General features: G+C 42.3%; 1 protein-coding gene across 2 annotated transcripts in view; it reads right to left on the bottom strand.

Annotated features, from left to right (window-relative positions):
- The window catches only part of LOC124262778 (integrator complex subunit 4-like), a 58,794-nt gene that overhangs the window by 3,780 nt on the left and 35,307 nt on the right, over positions 1-19,707 (bottom strand). For both annotated transcript variants that reach the window (XM_046697319.1, XM_046697320.1), the window contains exons 10-15: positions 18,489-18,631; positions 17,419-17,534; positions 15,980-16,113; positions 15,631-15,785; positions 14,680-14,773; positions 5,685-5,756 (exon numbers count right to left, since the gene is read on the bottom strand). In XM_046697319.1, the coding sequence (XP_046553275.1) occupies positions 5,685-5,756; positions 14,680-14,773; positions 15,631-15,785; positions 15,980-16,113; positions 17,419-17,534; positions 18,489-18,631 (714 nt within the window). The remainder of the gene's footprint in view (positions 1-5,684; positions 5,757-14,679; positions 14,774-15,630; positions 15,786-15,979; positions 16,114-17,418; positions 17,535-18,488; positions 18,632-19,707) is intronic.

The following is a 19,707-nucleotide window of genomic DNA, read 5'->3' as shown; positions in this document are numbered from 1 at the left end:
ATATAAACCATGACTACATCGCCACTCTCCTCATATCTCAACATATAAACCATGACTACACGCATCACTCTCCCTCATACTCTCAACATATAAACCATGACTACACAACGCCACTCTCCTCATACTCAACATATAAACCATGACTACAACGCCACTCTCCTCATACTCAACATATAAACCATGACTACACGCCACTCTCCTCATTCTCAACATATAAACCATGACTACACGCCACTCTCCTCATACTCAACATATAAAACCATGACTACACACACATCACTCTCCTCATATACTCAACATATAAACCATGACTACACAACATCACTCTCCTCATTCTCAACATATAAACCATGACTACACGTCACTCTCCTCATACTCAACATATAAACCATGACTACACAACGTCACTCTCCTCATACTCAACATATAAACCATGACTACACAACGCTCCACTCTCCTCATACTCAACATATAAACCATGACTACACAACATCACTCTCCCTCATTCTCAACATATATAAACCATGACTACACGTCACTCTCTCTCATACTCAACATATAAACCATGACTACACAACGCCACTCTCCTCTCCTACTCAACATATAAACCATGACTACACAACGTCACTCTCCTCATACTCAACATATAAACCATGACTACACAACGTCACTCTCCTCATACTCAACATATAAACCATGACTACACAACATCACTCTCCTCATTCTCAACATATAAACCATGACTACACGTCACTCTCCTCATACTCAACATATAAACCATGACTACACAACGTCACTCTCCTCATACTCAACATATAAACCATGACTACACAACGTCACTCTCCTCATACTCAACATATAAACCATGACTACACGTCACTCTCCTCATTATCAACATATAAACCATGACTACACAACATCACTCTCCTCATACTCAACATATAAACCATGACTACATCGTCACTCTCCTCATACTCAACATATAAACCATGACTACACAACATCACTCTCCTCATTCTCAACATATAAACCATGACTACACGTCACTCTCCTCATACTCAACATATAAACCATGACTACACAACGTCACTCTCCTCATTATCAACATATAAACCATGACTACACAACATCACTCTCCTCATTCTCAACATATAAACCATGACTACACAACACTCTCTCCTCATACTCAACATATAAACCATGACTACACCGTCACTCTCCTCATTATCAACATATAAACCATGACTACACAACATCACTCTCCTCATTCTCAACATATAAACCATGACTACACGTCACTCTCCTCATACTCAACATATAAACCATGACTACACGTCACTCTCCTCATTATCAACATATAAACCATGACTACACAACATCACTCTCCTCATTCTCAACATATAAACCATGACTACACAACGTCACTCTCCTCATACTCAACATATAAACCATGACTACACGTCACTCTCCTCATTATCAACATATAAACCATGACTACACAACATCACTCTCTCCTCATTCTCAACATATAAACCATGACTACAACGTCACTCTCCTCATACTCAACATATAAACCATGACTACACAACGTCACTCTCCTCATACTCAACATATAAACCATGACTACACAACGTCACTCTCCTCATATCTCAACATATAAACCATGACTACACAACGTCACTCTCCTCATACTCAACATATAAACCATGACTACACAACGTCACTCTCCTCATACTCAACATATAAACCATGACTACACAACGTCACTCTCCTCATACTCAACATATAAACCATGACTACACAACGCCTACTCTCCTCATACTCAACATATAAACCATGACTACACAACGTCACTCTCCTCATACTCAACATATAAACCATGACTACACAACGTCACTCTCCTCATACTCAACATATAAACCATGACTACACAACGTCACTCTCCTCATACTCAACATATAAAACCATGACTACACAACGTCACTCTCCTCATACTCAACATATAAACCATGACTACACAACGTCACTCTCCTCATACTCAACATATAAACCATGACTACACAACGCCACTCTCCCTCATTCTCAACATATAAACCATGACTACACAACGCCACTCTCTCCTCATACTCAACATATAAACCATGACTACACAACGCTCACTCTCTCATATACTCAACATATAAACCATGACTACACAACGTCACTCTCCTCATACTCAACATATAAACCATGACTACACAACGTCACTCTCCTCATACTCAACATATAAACCATGACTACAACGTCACTCTCCTCATTCTCAACATATAAACCATGACTACACAACGTCACTCTCCTCATACTCAACATATAAACCATGACTACACAACGCCACTCTCATTCTCAACATATAAACCATGACTACACAACGCCACTCTCCTCATACTCAACATATAAACCATGACTACACGCCACTCTCCTCATATACTCAACATATAAACCATGACTACACATCACTCTCCCTCATTCTCAACATATAAACCATGACTACACGCCACTCTCCTCATACTCAACATATAAAACCATGACTACACGTCGCCACTCTCCTCATTCTCAACATATAAACCATGACTACACAACGTCACTCTCCTCATACTCAACATATAAACCATGACTACACGTCACTCTCCTCATTCTCAACATATAAACCATGACTACACAACGTCACTCTCCTCATACTCAACATATAAACCATGACTACACGCCACTCTCCTCATACTCAACATATAAACCATGACTACATCGCCACTCTCCTCATACTCAACATATAAAACCATGACTACACGCCACTCTCATCATACTCAACATATAAAAACCATGACTACACGCCACTCTCCTCATACTCAACATATAAAACCATGACTACACAACGCCACTCTCATACTCAACATATAAAACCATGACTACACGCCACTCTCCTCATTCTCAACATATAAACCATGACTACACAACGTCACTCTCCTCATACTCAACATATAAACCATGACTACACGTCACTCTCCTCATACTCAACATATAAACCATGACTACACGTCACTCTCCTCATTCTCAACATATAAACCATGACTACACGTCACTCTCCTCATACTCAACATATAAACCATGACTACACGTCACTCTCCTCATACTCAACATATAAACCATGACTACACGTCACTCTCCTCATACTCAACATATAAACCATGACTACACAACGTCACTCTCCTCATTCTCAACATATAAACCATGACTACACGTCACTCTCCTCATTCTCAACATATAAACCATGACTACACGTCACTCTCCTCATTCTCAACATATAAACCATGACTACACAACATCACTCTCTTCATACTCAACATATAAACCATGACTACACGTCACTCTCCTCATACTCAACATATAAACCATGACTACACAACATCACTCTCCTCATTCTCAACATATAAACCATGACTACACATCACTCTCCTCATTCTCAACATATAAAACCATGACTACACATGACTACACAAACTATCACTTCTCATCATACTCAACATATAAACCATGACTACACGTCACTCTCCTCATTCTCAACATATAAACCATGACTACACGTCACTCTCCTCATACTCAACATATAAACCATGACTACACGTCACTCTCCTCATTCTCAACATATAAACCATACACTACACGCCACTCTCCTCATACTCAACATATAAACCATGACTACACGCCACTCTCCTCATACTCAACATATAAACCATGACTACACGCCACTCTCCTCATTAACAACATATAAACCATGACTACACAACCACTCTCCTCATTCTCAACATATAAACCATGACTACACGCCACTCTCCTCTCATACTCAACATATAAACCATGACTACACGCACACTCTCCTCATTATCAACATATAAACCATGACTACACACTCTCACATATAAACTCACTCTCCTCATACTCAACATATAAACCATGACTACACAACGCCACTCTCCTCATACTCAACATATAAACCATGACTACACGCCACTCTCCTCATTCTCAACATATAAACCATGACTACATCGCCACTCTCCTCATACTCAACATATAAACCATGACTACACGCCACTCTCCTCATACTCAACATATAAACCATGACTACACAACGCCACTCCTCATTATCAACATATAAACCATGACTACACGCATCACTCTCCTCATACTCAACATATAAAACCATGACTACATCAACGCCACTCTCCTCATTATCAACATATAAACCATGACTACACGCTCTCTCTCATACTCAACATATAAACCATGACTATCTCTCATTCTCAACATATAAACCATGACTACACGTCATGACTCTCCTCATTCTCAACATATAAACCATGACTACACAACACTCTCCTCATACTCAACATATAAACCATGACTACACGCCACTCTCCTCTCATACTCAACATATAAACCATGACTACACGCCACTCTCCTCATTACTCAACATATAAACCATGACTACACGCGCTCTCCTCTCTCAACATATAAACTCATACTCAACATATAAACCATGACTACACAACGCACTCTCCTCATTCTCAACATATAAACCATGACTACACGTCCACTCTCCTCATACTCAACATATAAACCATGACTACACAACGCCACTCTCCTCATACTCAACATATAAACCATGACTACACAGCGTCACTCTCCTCATTATCAACATATAAACCATGACTACATCGCCACTCTCCTCATACTCAACATATAAACCATGACTACATACTCTCCTCATACTCAACATATAAACCATGACTACACGCCACTCTCTCCTCATACTCAACATATAAACCATGACTACACGCCACTCTCCTCATACTCAACATATAAACCATGACTACACACTCTCCTCATACTCAACATATATAAACCATGACTACACAACCACTCTCTCTCTCATACTCAACATATAAACCATGACTACACAACGTCACTCTCCTCATTCTCAACATATAAACCATGACTACACAACGTCACTCTCCTCATACTCAACATATAAACCATGACTACACGTCACTCTCCTCATACTCAACATATAAACCATGACTACAACGCCACTCTCTCTCATACTCAACATATAAACCATGACTACATCGCCACTCTCCTCATACTCAACATATAAACCATGACTACACGCCACTCTCCTCATACTCAACATATAAACCATGACTACACATATAAACCATGACTATACGTCACTCTCCTCATACTCAACATATAAACCATGACTACACGCGTCACTCTCCTCATACTCAACATATAAACCATGACTACACAACGTCACTCTCCTCATACTCAACATATAAACCATGACTACACGTCACTCTCCTCATTCTCAACATATAAACCATGACTACACGTCACTCTCCTCATACTCAACATATAAACCATGACTACACCGTCACTCTCCTCATACTCAACATATAAACCATGACTACACAACGTCACTCTCCTCATACTCAACATATAAACCATGACTACACAACGTCACTCTCCTCATACTCAACATATAAACCATGACTACAGGGCACCTGCAGCACAACACAACTCCCTCATACTCACATGTACTTAATATTTCACATAATGTACTACATTGGGGTTGTTTTAGAGTAGCTCACCTTATCTATAGGAGCCAAGATGTTATCAGATGCTGTCAGACTCCCCACACAGGACTGCATCTGTGACATTATCTGGAAGAGGGATAGTCAGCAATCAGGGTCAGCATATACCACACAACACACACATAACCTTGTTATTGTCAGTTTGTCATCAGGCAAGTGGTCATGTAATTAATTCTTACAAACCTGTAGAGGTTACTGATTCTTTGAAGAAAGTCCTATACATATAAGCATTAAAAATTCCATTTCAAAATCCTACGACAGTTGTAACAATATTTTTAATAAAATATTTAAAGAACAAAAAACTTGTTTTTGTCTTGTTCGGCCACCCCTACAGTGCCCCCAGGGGCCCCAACAATCAAGAGCAGTTAACTCTAGACGTCTATCTCGCACCTCACTTTTCATGCTGAATGTAATCAGATAGAATGTGGGGAGGTGGATGGCTGTACCCAAAGTACTACTGTCGTAGAATTTTAAAATGACGTTTTAATGGACTTTCTTCAAAGAATCAGTAACCTCTACAGGTTCTTTTTCAGAAGAAGTCCTCTTTGGAGTGCATATAAGCATAAGACAGACTCCCATAGATAGTGTGTCGGGGGCGGCATTCTGTCTGACAAACTAAACCCATCCTCAAGTAATTGCTTATTTTTACTCATTCCTGTAGAATTCTAACTGCAGAAATGAACCACCCCAAAACACGTCCTACTGGTAGAGTGAGTGAGTGAGTGAGTTTAGTTTTACACCACACTCAGCAATACTACAGCTATATGGCAGCAGTCTGTAAATAATCGAGTCTGGACCAGACCACTGGGATCAACAGCATGAGCATCGATATGTGCAATTGGGAACCGATGACATGGGTCAACCAAGCCAGCAAGCTTGACCACCTGATCCTGTTAGTGGCCTCTTACGACAAGCATGGGTTTCTGAAGGTTCATTCTCACTCGGACCTTCACGGGTTCCTACTGGTAGAACGACAGCATGAAAAGTGAGGTGCGAGGTAGACGGCTAGAGTTACCTGCTCTTGGCTGTTGGGGTCCCTTTAGGGCCCTGTAGGGGTGGCCGAACAACACAAACACAAGTTTTTTGTTTTGTAAATATTAGATTAAAAGTATAGTTACAACTGTCTTAGAATTTTAAAATGGACATTTAATGCTTATTTGTACCCCAAGGAGGACTTCCTCTGAAAGAGCATCAATCATTAAAACTACATCAATGATGATTTGTTCCAAGAGGGAGTTTATGCTGACTTGTAAATATGCACTGTTTATTAGACCACCAACTGAACATGCAGGAGAGGTAAAGAATGGTCATACCAAGTGTAGAGTGACAAGTTAGTGAAACTCAAGGCTGCAAGAATTTAACTGGTTAACAATCTACACATCTTGTATTTGGAAATACCCAGGATTCTTTTTCAGAGCATAAGAAAGAAAAGTATATATATAAAATATATTACGATATGACACTGCAATACTCTGAGATCTAGTAACTCGGCCTGCTGAGTGAAACATAATACACAGCCTTCGAACTGGTCAGAACATGACCAAGCCTTACATACAAACATTTCTGAATATATATCCAAGGATGGATGGACAGTGGCTCAGGATGCGTGAATGTCGTATGGGGCAGTACCTGGGTCATGACAAATGTCAAATGGGGCGTTGCCTGGGTCACGACAAAAGATGGACCCTTGGCAGAGGATGTGTGAATGTCGTAGGGGTGTTACCTGGGTCATGACAAATGTCGTATGGGGTGTTACCTGGGTCATGACAAATGTTGTATGGGGTGTTACCTGGATCATGACAAATGTCGTATGGGGCGTTACCTGGGTCTTGACAAATGTCGTATGGGGTGTTACCTTGGTCATGACAAATGTCATATGGGGGTGTTACCTGGGCCATGACAAATGTCATGACAAATGTCGTATGGAGCATATGTTGTACCTGGGTCATGACAAATGTCGTATGGAGCATTACCTGGTCATGACAAATGTCATATGGAGCATAACCTGGATCATGACAAATGTTGTATGGAGCATAACCTGGGTCATGACAAATGTGGAGCATATGGGCATTACCTGGGTCATGACAAATGTTGTATGGGGCATGTTACCTGGGTCATGACAAATGTTGTATGGGGTGTTACCTGGGTCATGACAAATGTTGTATGGGGTGTTACCTGGGTCATGACAAATGTTGTATGGGGTGTTACCTGGGTCATGACAAATGTTGTATGGGGTGTTACCTGGGTCATGACAAATGTTGTATGGGGTGTTACCTGGGTCATGACAAATGTTGTATGGGGTTATTACTTGGTCATGACAAATGTTGTATGGGGTGTTACCTGGGTCATGACAAATGTTGTATGGAGCCGTTACCTGGGTCATGACAAATGTTGTATGGGGTGTTACCTGGGTCATGACAAATGTTGTATGGGGTGTTACCTGGGTCATGACAAATGTTGTATGGGTGTGTTACCTGGGTCATGACAAATGTTGTATGGGTGTTACCTGGGTCATGACAAATGTTGTATGGGGTGTTACCTGGGTCATGACAAATGTTGTAGGGGTTACCTGGGTCATGACAAATGTTGCATGGGGGAGTTACCTGGAGTCATGACAAATGTTGTATGGGGGTGTTACCTGGGTCATGACAAATGTTGTATGGGGTGTTACCTGGGTCATGACAAATGTCATATGGAGCGTTACCTGGGTCATGACAAATGTCATATGGAGTGTTACCTGGATCATGACAAATGTCATATGGAGTGTTACCTGGATCATGACAAATGTCATATGGAGTGTTACCTGGATCATGACAAATGTTGTATGAAGCATTACCTGGGTCATGACAAATGTTGTATGGGGTGTTACCTGGGTCATGACAAATGTCATATGGAGCATTACCTGGGTCATGACAAATGTCGTATGGAGCATAACCTGGGTCATGACAAATGTCGATGGGGCGCTTACCTGGGTCATGACAAATGTTGTATGGGGTGTTACCTGGGTCATGACAAATGTTGTAGGGGGGGTTACCTGGGTCATGACAAATGTTGCATGGGGTGTTACCTGGGTCATGACAAATGTTGTATGGGGTGTTACCTGGGTCATGACAAATGTTGTATGGGGTGTTACCTGGGTCATGACAAATGTCATATGGAGCGTTACCTGGGTCATGACAAATGTCATATGGAGTGTTACCTGGATCATGACAAATGTTGTATGGGGTGTTACCTGGATCATGACAAATGTCATATGGAGTGTTACCTGGATCATGACAAATGTCGTATGGAGCATTACCTGGGTCATGACAAATGTTGTATGGGGTGTTACCTGGGTGATGACAAATGTCATATGGAGCATTACCTGGGTCATGACAAATGTCGTATGGAGCATAACCTGGGTCATGACAAATGTCGTATGGGGCGTTACCTGGGTCATGACAAATGTTGTATGGGGTGTTACCTGGGTCATGACAAATGTTGTATGGGGGTTACCTGGGTCATGACAAATGTTGTATGGGGTGTTACCTGGGTCATGACAAATGTTGTATGGGGTGTTACCTGAGTCATGACAAATGTTGTATGGGGCGTTACCTGGGTCATGACAAATGTTGTATGGGGTGTTACCTGGGTCATGACAAATGTTGTAGGGGTTACCTGGGTCATGACAAATGTTGCATGGGGCAGTTACCTGGGTCATGACAAATGTTGTATGGGGTGTTACCTGGGTCATGACAAATGTTGTATGGGGTGTTACCTGGGTCATGACAAATGTCATATGGAGCGCTTACCTGGTCATGACAAATGTCATATGGAGTGTTACCTGGATCATGACAAATGTCATATGGAGTGTTACCTGGATCATGACAAATGTCATATGGAGTGTTACCTGGATCATGACAAATGTTGTATGAAGCATTACCTGGGTCATGACAAATGTTGTATGGGGTGTTACCTGGGTCATGACAAATGTCATATGGAGCATTACCTGGGTCATGACAAATGTCGTATGGAGCATAACCTGGGTCATGACAAATGTCGTATGGGGCGTTACCTGGGTCATGACAAATGTTGTATGGGGTGTTACCTGGGTCATGACAAATGTTGTAGGGGGTTACCTGGGTCATGACAAATGTTGCATGGGGTGTTACCTGGGTCATGACAAATGTTGTATGGGGTGTTACCTGGGTCATGACAAATGTTGTATGGGGTGTTACCTGGGTCATGACAAATGTCATATGGAGCGTTACCTGGGTCATGACAAATGTCATATGGAGTGTTACCTGGATCATGACAAACGTTGTATGGGGTGTTACCTGGATCATGACAAATGTCATATGGAGTGTTACCTGGATCATGACAAATGTCGTATGGAGCATTACCTGGGTCATGACAAATGTTGTATGGGGTGTTACCTGGGTCATGACAAATGTCATATGGAGCATTACCTGGGTCATGACAAATGTCGTATGGAGCATAACCTGGGTCATGACAAATGTTGTATGGGGCGTTACCTGGGTCATGACAAATGTTGTATGGGGTGTTACCTGGGTCATGACAAATGTTGTAGGGGGTGTTACCTGGGTCATGACAAATGTTGTATGGGGCGTTACCTGGATCATGACAAATGTTGTATGGGGTGTTACCTGGGTCATGACAAATGTTGTATGGGGTGTTACCTGAGTCATGACAAATGTTGTATGGGGCGTTACCTGGGTCATGACAAATGTTGTATGGGGTGTTACCTGGGTCATGACAAATGTTGTAGGGGAGTTACCTGGGTCATGACAAATGTTGCATGGGCGCTTACCTGGGTCATGACAAATGTTGTATGGGGTGTTACCTGGGTCATGACAAATGTTGTATGGGGTGTTACCTGGGTCATGACAAATGTCATATGGAGCGTTACCTGGGTCATGACAAATGTCATATGGAGTGTTACCTGGATCATGACAAATGTTGTATGGGGTGTTACCTGGATCATGACAAATGTCATATGGACTGTTACCTGGATCATGACAAATGTCGTATGGAGCATTACCTGGGTCATGACAAATGTTGTATGGGGTGTTACCTGGATCATGACAAATGTCATATGGAGTGTTACCTGGATCAAGACAAATGTCGTATGGAGCATTACCTGGGTCATGACATATGTTGTATGGGGTGTTACCTGGGTCATGACAAATGTCATATGGAGCATTACCTGGGTCATGACAAATGTCGTATGGAGCATAACCTGGGTCATGACAAATGTCGTATGGGGTGTTACCTGGGTCATGACAAATGTTGTATGGGGTGTTACCTGGATCATGACAAATGTCGTATGGGGCGTTACCTGGGTCTTGACAAATGTCGTATGGGGTGTTACCTGGGTCATGACAAATGTCATATGGGGTGTTACCTGGGTCATGACAAATGTCATATGGAGCATTACCTGGGTCATGACAAATGTCATATGGAGCATAACCTGGGTCATGACAAATGTCGTATGGAGCATAACCTGGATCATGACAAATGTTGTATGGGGCGTTACCTGGGTCATGACAAATGTTGTATGGGGCATTACTTGGGTCATGACAAATGTTGTATGGGGTGTTACCTGGGTCATGACAAATGTTGTATGGAGCGCTACCTGGGTCATGACAAATGTTGTATGGGGTGTTACCTGGGTCATGACAAATGTTGTATGGGGTGTTACCTGGGTCATGACAAATGTTGTATGGGTGTTACCTGGGTCATGACAAATGTTGTATGGGGTGTTACCTGGGTCATGACAAATGTTGTATGGGGCATTACTTGGGTCATGACAAATGTTGTATGGGGTGTTACCTGGGTCATGACAAATGTTGTATGGAGCGTTACCTGGGTCATGACAAATGTTGTATGGGGTGTTACCTGGGTCATGACAAATGTTGTATGGGGTGTTACCTGGGTCATGACAAATGTTGTATGGGGTGTTACCTGGGTCATGACAAATGTTGTATGGGGTGTTACCTGGGTCATGACAAATGTTGTATGGGGTGTTACCTGGGTCATGACAAATGTTGTAGGGGGGGTTACCTGGGTCATGACAAATGTTGCATGGGGCGTTACCTGGGTCATGACAAATGTTGTATGGGGTGTTACCTGGGTCATGACAAATGTTGTATGGGGTGTTACCTGGGTCATGACAAATGTCATATGGAGCGTTACCTGGGTCATGACAAATGTCATATGGAGTGTTACCTGGATCATGACAAATGTCATATGGAGTGTTACCTGGATCATGACAAATGTCATATGGAGTGTTACCTGGATCATGACAAATGTTGTATGAAGCATTACCTGGGTCATGACAAATGTTGTATGGGGTGTTACCTGGGTCATGACAAATGTCATATGGAGCATTACCTGGGTCATGACAAATGTCGTATGGAGCATAACCTGGGTCATGACAAATGTCGTATGGGGCGTTACCTGGGTCATGACAAATGTTGCATGGGGTGTTACCTGGGTCATGACAAATGTTGTATGGGTGTTACCTGGGTCATGACAAATGTTGTATGGGGTGTTACCTGGGTCATGACAAATGTTGTATGGAGGTGTTACCTGGGTCATGACAAATGTCATATGGAGTGTTACCTGGGTCATGACAAATGTTGTATGGGGTGTTACCTGGGTCATGACAAATGTTGTATGGGGTGTTACCTGGGTCATGACAAATGTCATATGGAGCATTACCTGGGTCATGACAAATGTTGTATGGGGTGTTACCTGGGTCATGACAAATGTTGTATGGGGTGTTACCTGGGTCATGACAAATGTTGTATGGAGCGTTACCTGGGTCATGACAAATGTTGTATGGGTTTACCTGGGTCATGACAAATGTTGTATGGGGTGTTACCTGGGTCATGACAAATGTTGTATGGGGTGTTACCTGGGTCATGACAAATGTTGTATGGGGTGTTACCTGGGTCATGACAAATGTTGTATGGGGTGTTACCTGAGTCATGACAAATGTTGTATGGGCGTTACCTGGGTCATGACAAATGTTGTATGGGGTGTTACCTGGGTCATGACAAATGTTGTAGGGGGGGTTACCTGGGTCATGACAAATGTTGCATGGGGCGTTACCTGGGTCATGACAAATGTTGTATGGGGTGTTACCTGGGTCATGACAAATGTTGTATGGGGTGTTACCTGGGTCATGACAAATGTCATATGGAGCGTTACCTGGGTCATGACAAATGTCATATGGAGTGTTACCTGGATCATGACAAATGTCATATGGAGTGTTACCTGGATCATGACAAATGTCATATGGAGTGTTACCTGGATCATGACAAATGTTGTATGAAGCATTACCTGGGTCATGACAAATGTTGTATGGGTGTTACCTGGGTCATGACAAATGTCATATGGAGCATTACCTGGGTCATGACAAATGTCGTTATGGAGCATAACCTGGGTCATGACAAATGTCGTGATGGGGCGCTACCTGGGTCATGACAAATGTTGTATGGGGTGTTACCTGGGTCATGACAAATGTTGTAGGGGGGGTTACCTGGGTCATGACAAATGTTGCATGGGGTGTTACCTGGGTCATGACAAATGTTGTATGGGGTGTTACCTGGGTCATGACAAATGTTGTATGGGTGTTACCTGGGTCATGACAAATGTTGTATGGGCGTTACCTGGGTCATGACAAATGTTGTATGGGTGTTACCTGGGTCATGACAAATGTTGTATGGGGTGTTACCTGGGTCATGACAAATGTCATATAGAGTGTTACCTGGGTCATGACAAATGTTGCATGGGGCGTTACCTGGGTCATGACAAATGTTGTATGGGGTGTTACCTGGGTCATGACAAATGTCATATGGAGCATTACCTGGGTCATGACAAATGTCGTATGGAGCATAACCTGGGTCATGACAAATGTTGTATGGAAGTTACCTGGGTCATGACAAATGTTGTATGGGGTGTTACCTGGGTCATGACAAATGTTGTAGGGGGTTACCTGGGTCATGACAAATGTTGTATGGGGCGTTACCTGGATCATGACAAATGTTGTATGGGGTGTTACCTGGGTCATGACAAATGTTGTATGGGGTGTTACCTGAGTCATGACAAATGTTGTATGGGGCGTTACCTGGGTCATGACAAATGTTGTATGGGGTGTTACCTGGGTCATGACAAATGTTGTAGGGGGGGTTACCTGGGTCATGACAAATGTTGCATGGGGTGTTACCTGGGTCATGACAAATGTTGTATGGGGTGTTACCTGGGTCATGACAAATGTTGTATGGGGTGTTACCTGGGTCATGACAAATGTCATATGGAGCGTTACCTGGGTCATGACAAATGTCATATGGAGTGTTACCTGGATCATGACAAATGTTGTATGGGGTGTTACCTGGATCATGACAAATGTCATATGGACTGTTACCTGGATCATGACAAATGTCGTATGGAGCATTACCTGGGTCATGACAAATGTTGTATGGGGTGTTACCTGGATCATGACAAATGTCATATGGAGTGTTACCTGGATCAAGACAAATGTCGTATGGAGCATTACCTGGGTCATGACATATGTTGTATGGGGTGTTACCTGGGTCATGACAAATGTCATATGGAGCATTACCTGGGTCATGACAAATGTCGTATGGAGCATAACCTGGGTCATGACAAATGTCGTATGGGGTGTTACCTGGGTCATGACAAATGTTGTATGGGGTGTTACCTGGGTCATGACAAATGTCATATGGAGCGTTACCTGGGTCATGTCAAATGTCATATGGAGCGTTACCTGGATCATGACAAATGTCGTATGGGGTGTTACCTGGATCATGACAAATGTCATATGGGGTGTTACCTGGATCATGACAAATGTCATATGTGGTGTTAGCTGGGTCATGACAAATGATGTATGGGGTGTTACCTGGATCATGACAAATGTTGTATGGGGTGTTACCTGGGCCATGACAAATATTGCATGAGGCGTTACCTGAGTTATGATGAGCTGACTCTGTAGGAAGGTGCATGTACACTCAGCTGATGCTGAAACTCGCCCGTCAAGATCTTTCATCCTCTTCAGATCTCTAAGGATATAAAGCAGACACATTAACTTATATGGAAACATGCACCTTGTCACATCTAATTTTACATATCAGGTACACCAATTGTTTTGCAGAAAATGAAGGCTTATGTGTACCTGACAGAGGTGATGATTGCTTGTGTGTACCTGACAGAGGTGATGATTGCTTGTGTGTACCTGACAGAGGTGATGGTGACTTGTGTGTACCTGACAGAGGTGATGATTGCTTGTGTGTACCTGACAGAGGTGATGGTGGCTTGTGTGTACCTGACAGAGATGATGGTGGCTTGTGTGTATCTGACAGAGGTGATGGTGGCTTGTGTGTACCTGACAGAGGTGATGGTGGCTTGTGTGTACCTGACAGCAGTGATAGTGACTTCTGTGTACCTGACAGCACTGACGGTGACATGAATGGACCTGACAGAGGTGATGGTGCCTTGTGTGTACCTGACAGAGGTGATGGTGACTTGTGTGTACCTGACAGCAGTGATAGTGACTTCTGTGTACCTGACAGCACTGACGGTGACATGAATGGACCTGACAGAGGTGATGGTGCCTTGTGTGTACCTGACAGGTGACGAGGACTTGTGTTAAAACTGACCAAGTGCATCTGACTTTGTGTACCTGACAGAGGTGATGGTGGCTTCTGAGAATCTGACAGAGGTGATGGTGGCTTGTGTGTACCTGACAGAGGTGATGGTGACTTGTGAGTACCTGACAGAGGTGATGGTGACTTGTGTGTACCTGACAGAGGTGATGGTGACTTGTGTGTACCTGACATCAGTGATGGTGAGTTGTGTGTACCTGACAGGTGACGAGGACTTGTGTTAAAACTGACCACGTGCATCTGACTTTGTGTACCTGACTGTTGTTGAGAGAAGCTGTGAGGCTGTGTCATTGTCCAGTGCAGCCAGGCTGGACAGTCTTCCCAAACACTCTGTACGGAAGGGAGCAGTGCTCACATCAGTCTCCACTATTCTAGCTGTCACATCACCAGTTTCAAGTCTTTCTATACCCTGCAAATATATCAATCTGCTGTCAGTAGCCATAAAACACCAACGTAACAACTTGTAACATCCTCCATCATGTTGGACAAATTCAGCACCATTATTGAACATAATCCGGCACTGAACCAGCAGCGCTGCAAGGAGTTTACCAATGTAACTACCAACTCTCCTCAACAACAAGTATTATTGTGAATGTAACATACCGCCAGGATGGGCACCAGGTGGGGCTGGCTGTCACGCAGGTAGGTGTAGTGTCTCAGTGTGTGGCCTTGCAGCAGGGGAATCAGTGTGGGACAGTCCACACAGGCATTGAACATCAGCACCAGGATAGCAATATCTACTGGCATCAAGGAGAATGTGTTCATGAAAGCCTCCAGGCCAAGCATAGGGTGTCACAATATACTCAAGAGAGTATCAATGTCAACAAGCCATTAGACGTCTAGACGCTGGTCAACGTGCTTGAGTCATTGCTAATGACTTCAATTTCAGCGTACGAACGATAGAACGTCTTATACAGCGTACAACGCCAAAAACAGCACTGATGACTGTCCATGTAGTGGTCGACCCCGTGTAACAACACATCGCCAGGAACGTCCATCAACACCTCTCGTTAACCTAGCCATAGCTACTGTGTTCAGAAAACAAGTGAACGATTGCCATTCAAGCCCTCAAATTATGCCTGAATGCATGCATGATGCATGTGCATGTGCAAAATCTTTCCTTTCCACAAACAAAAACATTTCTAACCTCAGTCTCAAACAATACTTTATTTGGCAAAAAGGGCTATACGACCACTATTCATGTTCTTCTCAAACTTGAACACCAGTGTATATTTAAAAAAAAAAAAAGGTTCAAATACTCCATTGATACTTAAATGTCATTTCCAATAATACGTTTCTTTTGCCTTTCAGTATATATGTGGAAGAAGTGTGCACCATACATAAAACAATGTGGCAGAAAATTATTCCACAGTACCCTTTAATTTTTATTGTATCAAATAAGATTGACAGCAAAAGAAATGGCTGCAAAGCAATATATGTAATATTTCCGTGTATCCTGATAGTATATATTGGATAACACAAAGATTCAATGAATAAAGCATACAACTTTACAGATAACAATTTCTTGTTTATTGCAAACAGCAGCGCTTTGATGTAGATTCTTACACCGTATTGAAGCTTTCAGCTATTTGCTTGAAAACGGTGTAAGAATCTACACCGAAACGTTCTATGCAGTATAAAGTTGTATGCTTCATTATTGACTCTCCAACTACTAGAATGCCGACCAAACAATAATATGCAAAGGCGTTAGATTCAGTACAAAGTCTTGGTATTCCTGGTTGAAGAGTTACCAAGCTGATTTTAATTGGGTTAAAGGAAACTAATTTATCAGCATTTTATTCACGGACCACATGTATGTCGAGCAACAATTTCTCAGGTTGACTGTCCACATCTAGCTGTTACATACTATATTTGACACACCAGAAAAAAATGGCATGAACTATTTTTCCAAATTCCATTTCCTGAGAGGCACCTTTTCATATTTTTAAGCTAGTGAAATGCAAATCTGGGTACACTTGTACATGTATCACATATGGAGTATTCATTGTGTTAAGAAAGCTGACATGTCAGATGAAGGATACAAGCTGGGTCATCCATGTCAGGAACCGGGGTGTTGAAGTAGGGGTGAATACACAGCAGTTCCCGAGCCTGGGTCAGGCACAGCTGGGGGTGGTTTTTCCCCAGAAACATGGAGCACCTGTAACATACCCAAGACACATATACCGCAATTCTCCAGAAGGATGAAGTATTACTCAACATACAATTCATTGCACAATGTGTACAGCACATTGGGTCAGTGTACTATCTGTACAGCACATTGGTTCCGTGTACTATCTGTACAGCACATTGGTTCAGTGTACTATCTGTACAGCACATTGGTTCCGTGTACTATCTGTACAGCACATTGGTTCAGTGTACTATCTGTACAGCACATTGGTTCCGTGTACTATCTGTACAGCACATTGGTTCAGTGTACTATCTGTACAGCACATTGGTTCAGTGTACTATCTGTACAGCACATTGGTTCAGTGTACTATCTGTACAGGACATTGGTTCAGTGTACTATGTGTACAGCACATTAGTTCAGTGTACTATCTGTACAGCACATTGGTTCAGTGTACTATCTGTACAGCACATTGGTTCAGTATACAATGTGTACAGCACATTGGTTCAGTGTACTATCTGTACAGCACATTGGTTCAGTATACAATGTGTACAGCACATTGGTTCAGTGTACTATCTGTACAGCACATTGGTTCAGTGTACTATCTGTACAGCACATTGGTTCAGTATACAATGTGTACAGCACATTGGTTCAGTATACAATGTGTACAGCACATTGGTTCAGTGTACTACCTGTACAGCACATTGGTTCAGTGTACTATCTGTACAGCACATTGGGTCAGTGTACTATCTGTACAGCACATTGGTTCAGTGTACTATCTGTACAGCACATTGGTTCAGTGTACTATCTGTACAGCACATTGGGTCAGTGTACTATCTGTACAGCACATTGGTTTAGTGTACTATCTGTACAGCACAATGCTTCAGTGTACAACTTCTACAGCACATTACTTCAGTGTACAATGTCAGTACAGTACAAAGGTTTAGTGTACTACATGAACAATATGATTTGGTTTGTTGTACTTACTTCCAGACTGAGGTCCTGTCCTGCGGGTATCTGCGAAGGTTGTCTAACAGAGCCAGCACCGTGTCATTCAGACACTCTTTGTTAGACAGACGCATGTCACACAGCATATCTCGCAGGTCTGTACGAGTTGCTCCAGAAAAATCCTGAGAATAGAAAGTTCAGTAGCACTTACCAGTTAAGTTCGTTTGTTTGTTTATGCAGCACTCAGCAATATTCCATGCAAATTGGATACGATGACATGCACCAACCATGCTACCAAACTTGACCACCTGAATCTGTGAACCGACCTACACGACAGACCTGTGAACCCATCTACATGATAGATCTGGGAACTAAACTACATGACACATCTGGGAACCCACCTACATGACACATCTGTGAACCCACCTACATGACAGATCTGTGAACCACACTACATGACAGATCTGTGAACTCAACTACATGACATATGTGTAAACCAAACTACATGACATGTGTAAACCAACCTACATGACATATGTATAAACCAAACTACATGACATGTGTAAACCAACCTACATGACATATGTGTAAACCAACCTACATGACATATGTGTAAACCAAACTACATGACATGTGCAAACCAACCTACATGACATATGTGTAAACCAAACTACATGACATATGTGTGAACCTACCTATATGACAGATCAGTGAACCCACCTACATGACAGATCTGTGTACCCACCTACATGACAGATCTGTGAACCCACCTACATGATAGAATGGTGAACCCACATACATGACAGATCTGTGTACTAAACTACATGACATATGTGTGAACCCACCTACATGACACATCTGTGAACCCACCTACATGACACATCTGTGAACCCACCTACATGACACATCTGTGAACCCACCTACATGACACATCTGTGAACCCAGCAGGAAGCAGGAAGCAGGATGCATATACATACTGACAACGTTTCCAAAGGTAAATGACATCATGGGACAAATAAAACATAAAATATAAAATTTTGTTGTTTGTCTTTTGTAAAATATATTTCATAATATAAACGTTAAATTAAATTTAATCAGATATTTTGATCACAACTATTAACTTACTTTGTTATCGATCGATAAATTTGGGCCACGTGACACGACTTGAAAGAAAGTTTCACGTAAAGTAAACTTTGTATTCTGTGGCAGTTTTGTGTGATGGTTTTCAAAAATACTGTTAATAATTTAATAAATACTA

This window comes from Haliotis rubra, unplaced genomic scaffold (assembly GCF_003918875.1).
Source record: "Haliotis rubra isolate DU_JTF1 unplaced genomic scaffold, ASM391887v1 Scf855, whole genome shotgun sequence".
Classification (NCBI taxonomy): domain Eukaryota; kingdom Metazoa; phylum Mollusca; class Gastropoda; order Lepetellida; family Haliotidae; genus Haliotis; species Haliotis rubra.
The sequence above is the reverse complement of the archived record's forward strand: the minus strand, read 5'-3'. Positions and strand labels throughout refer to the sequence as shown.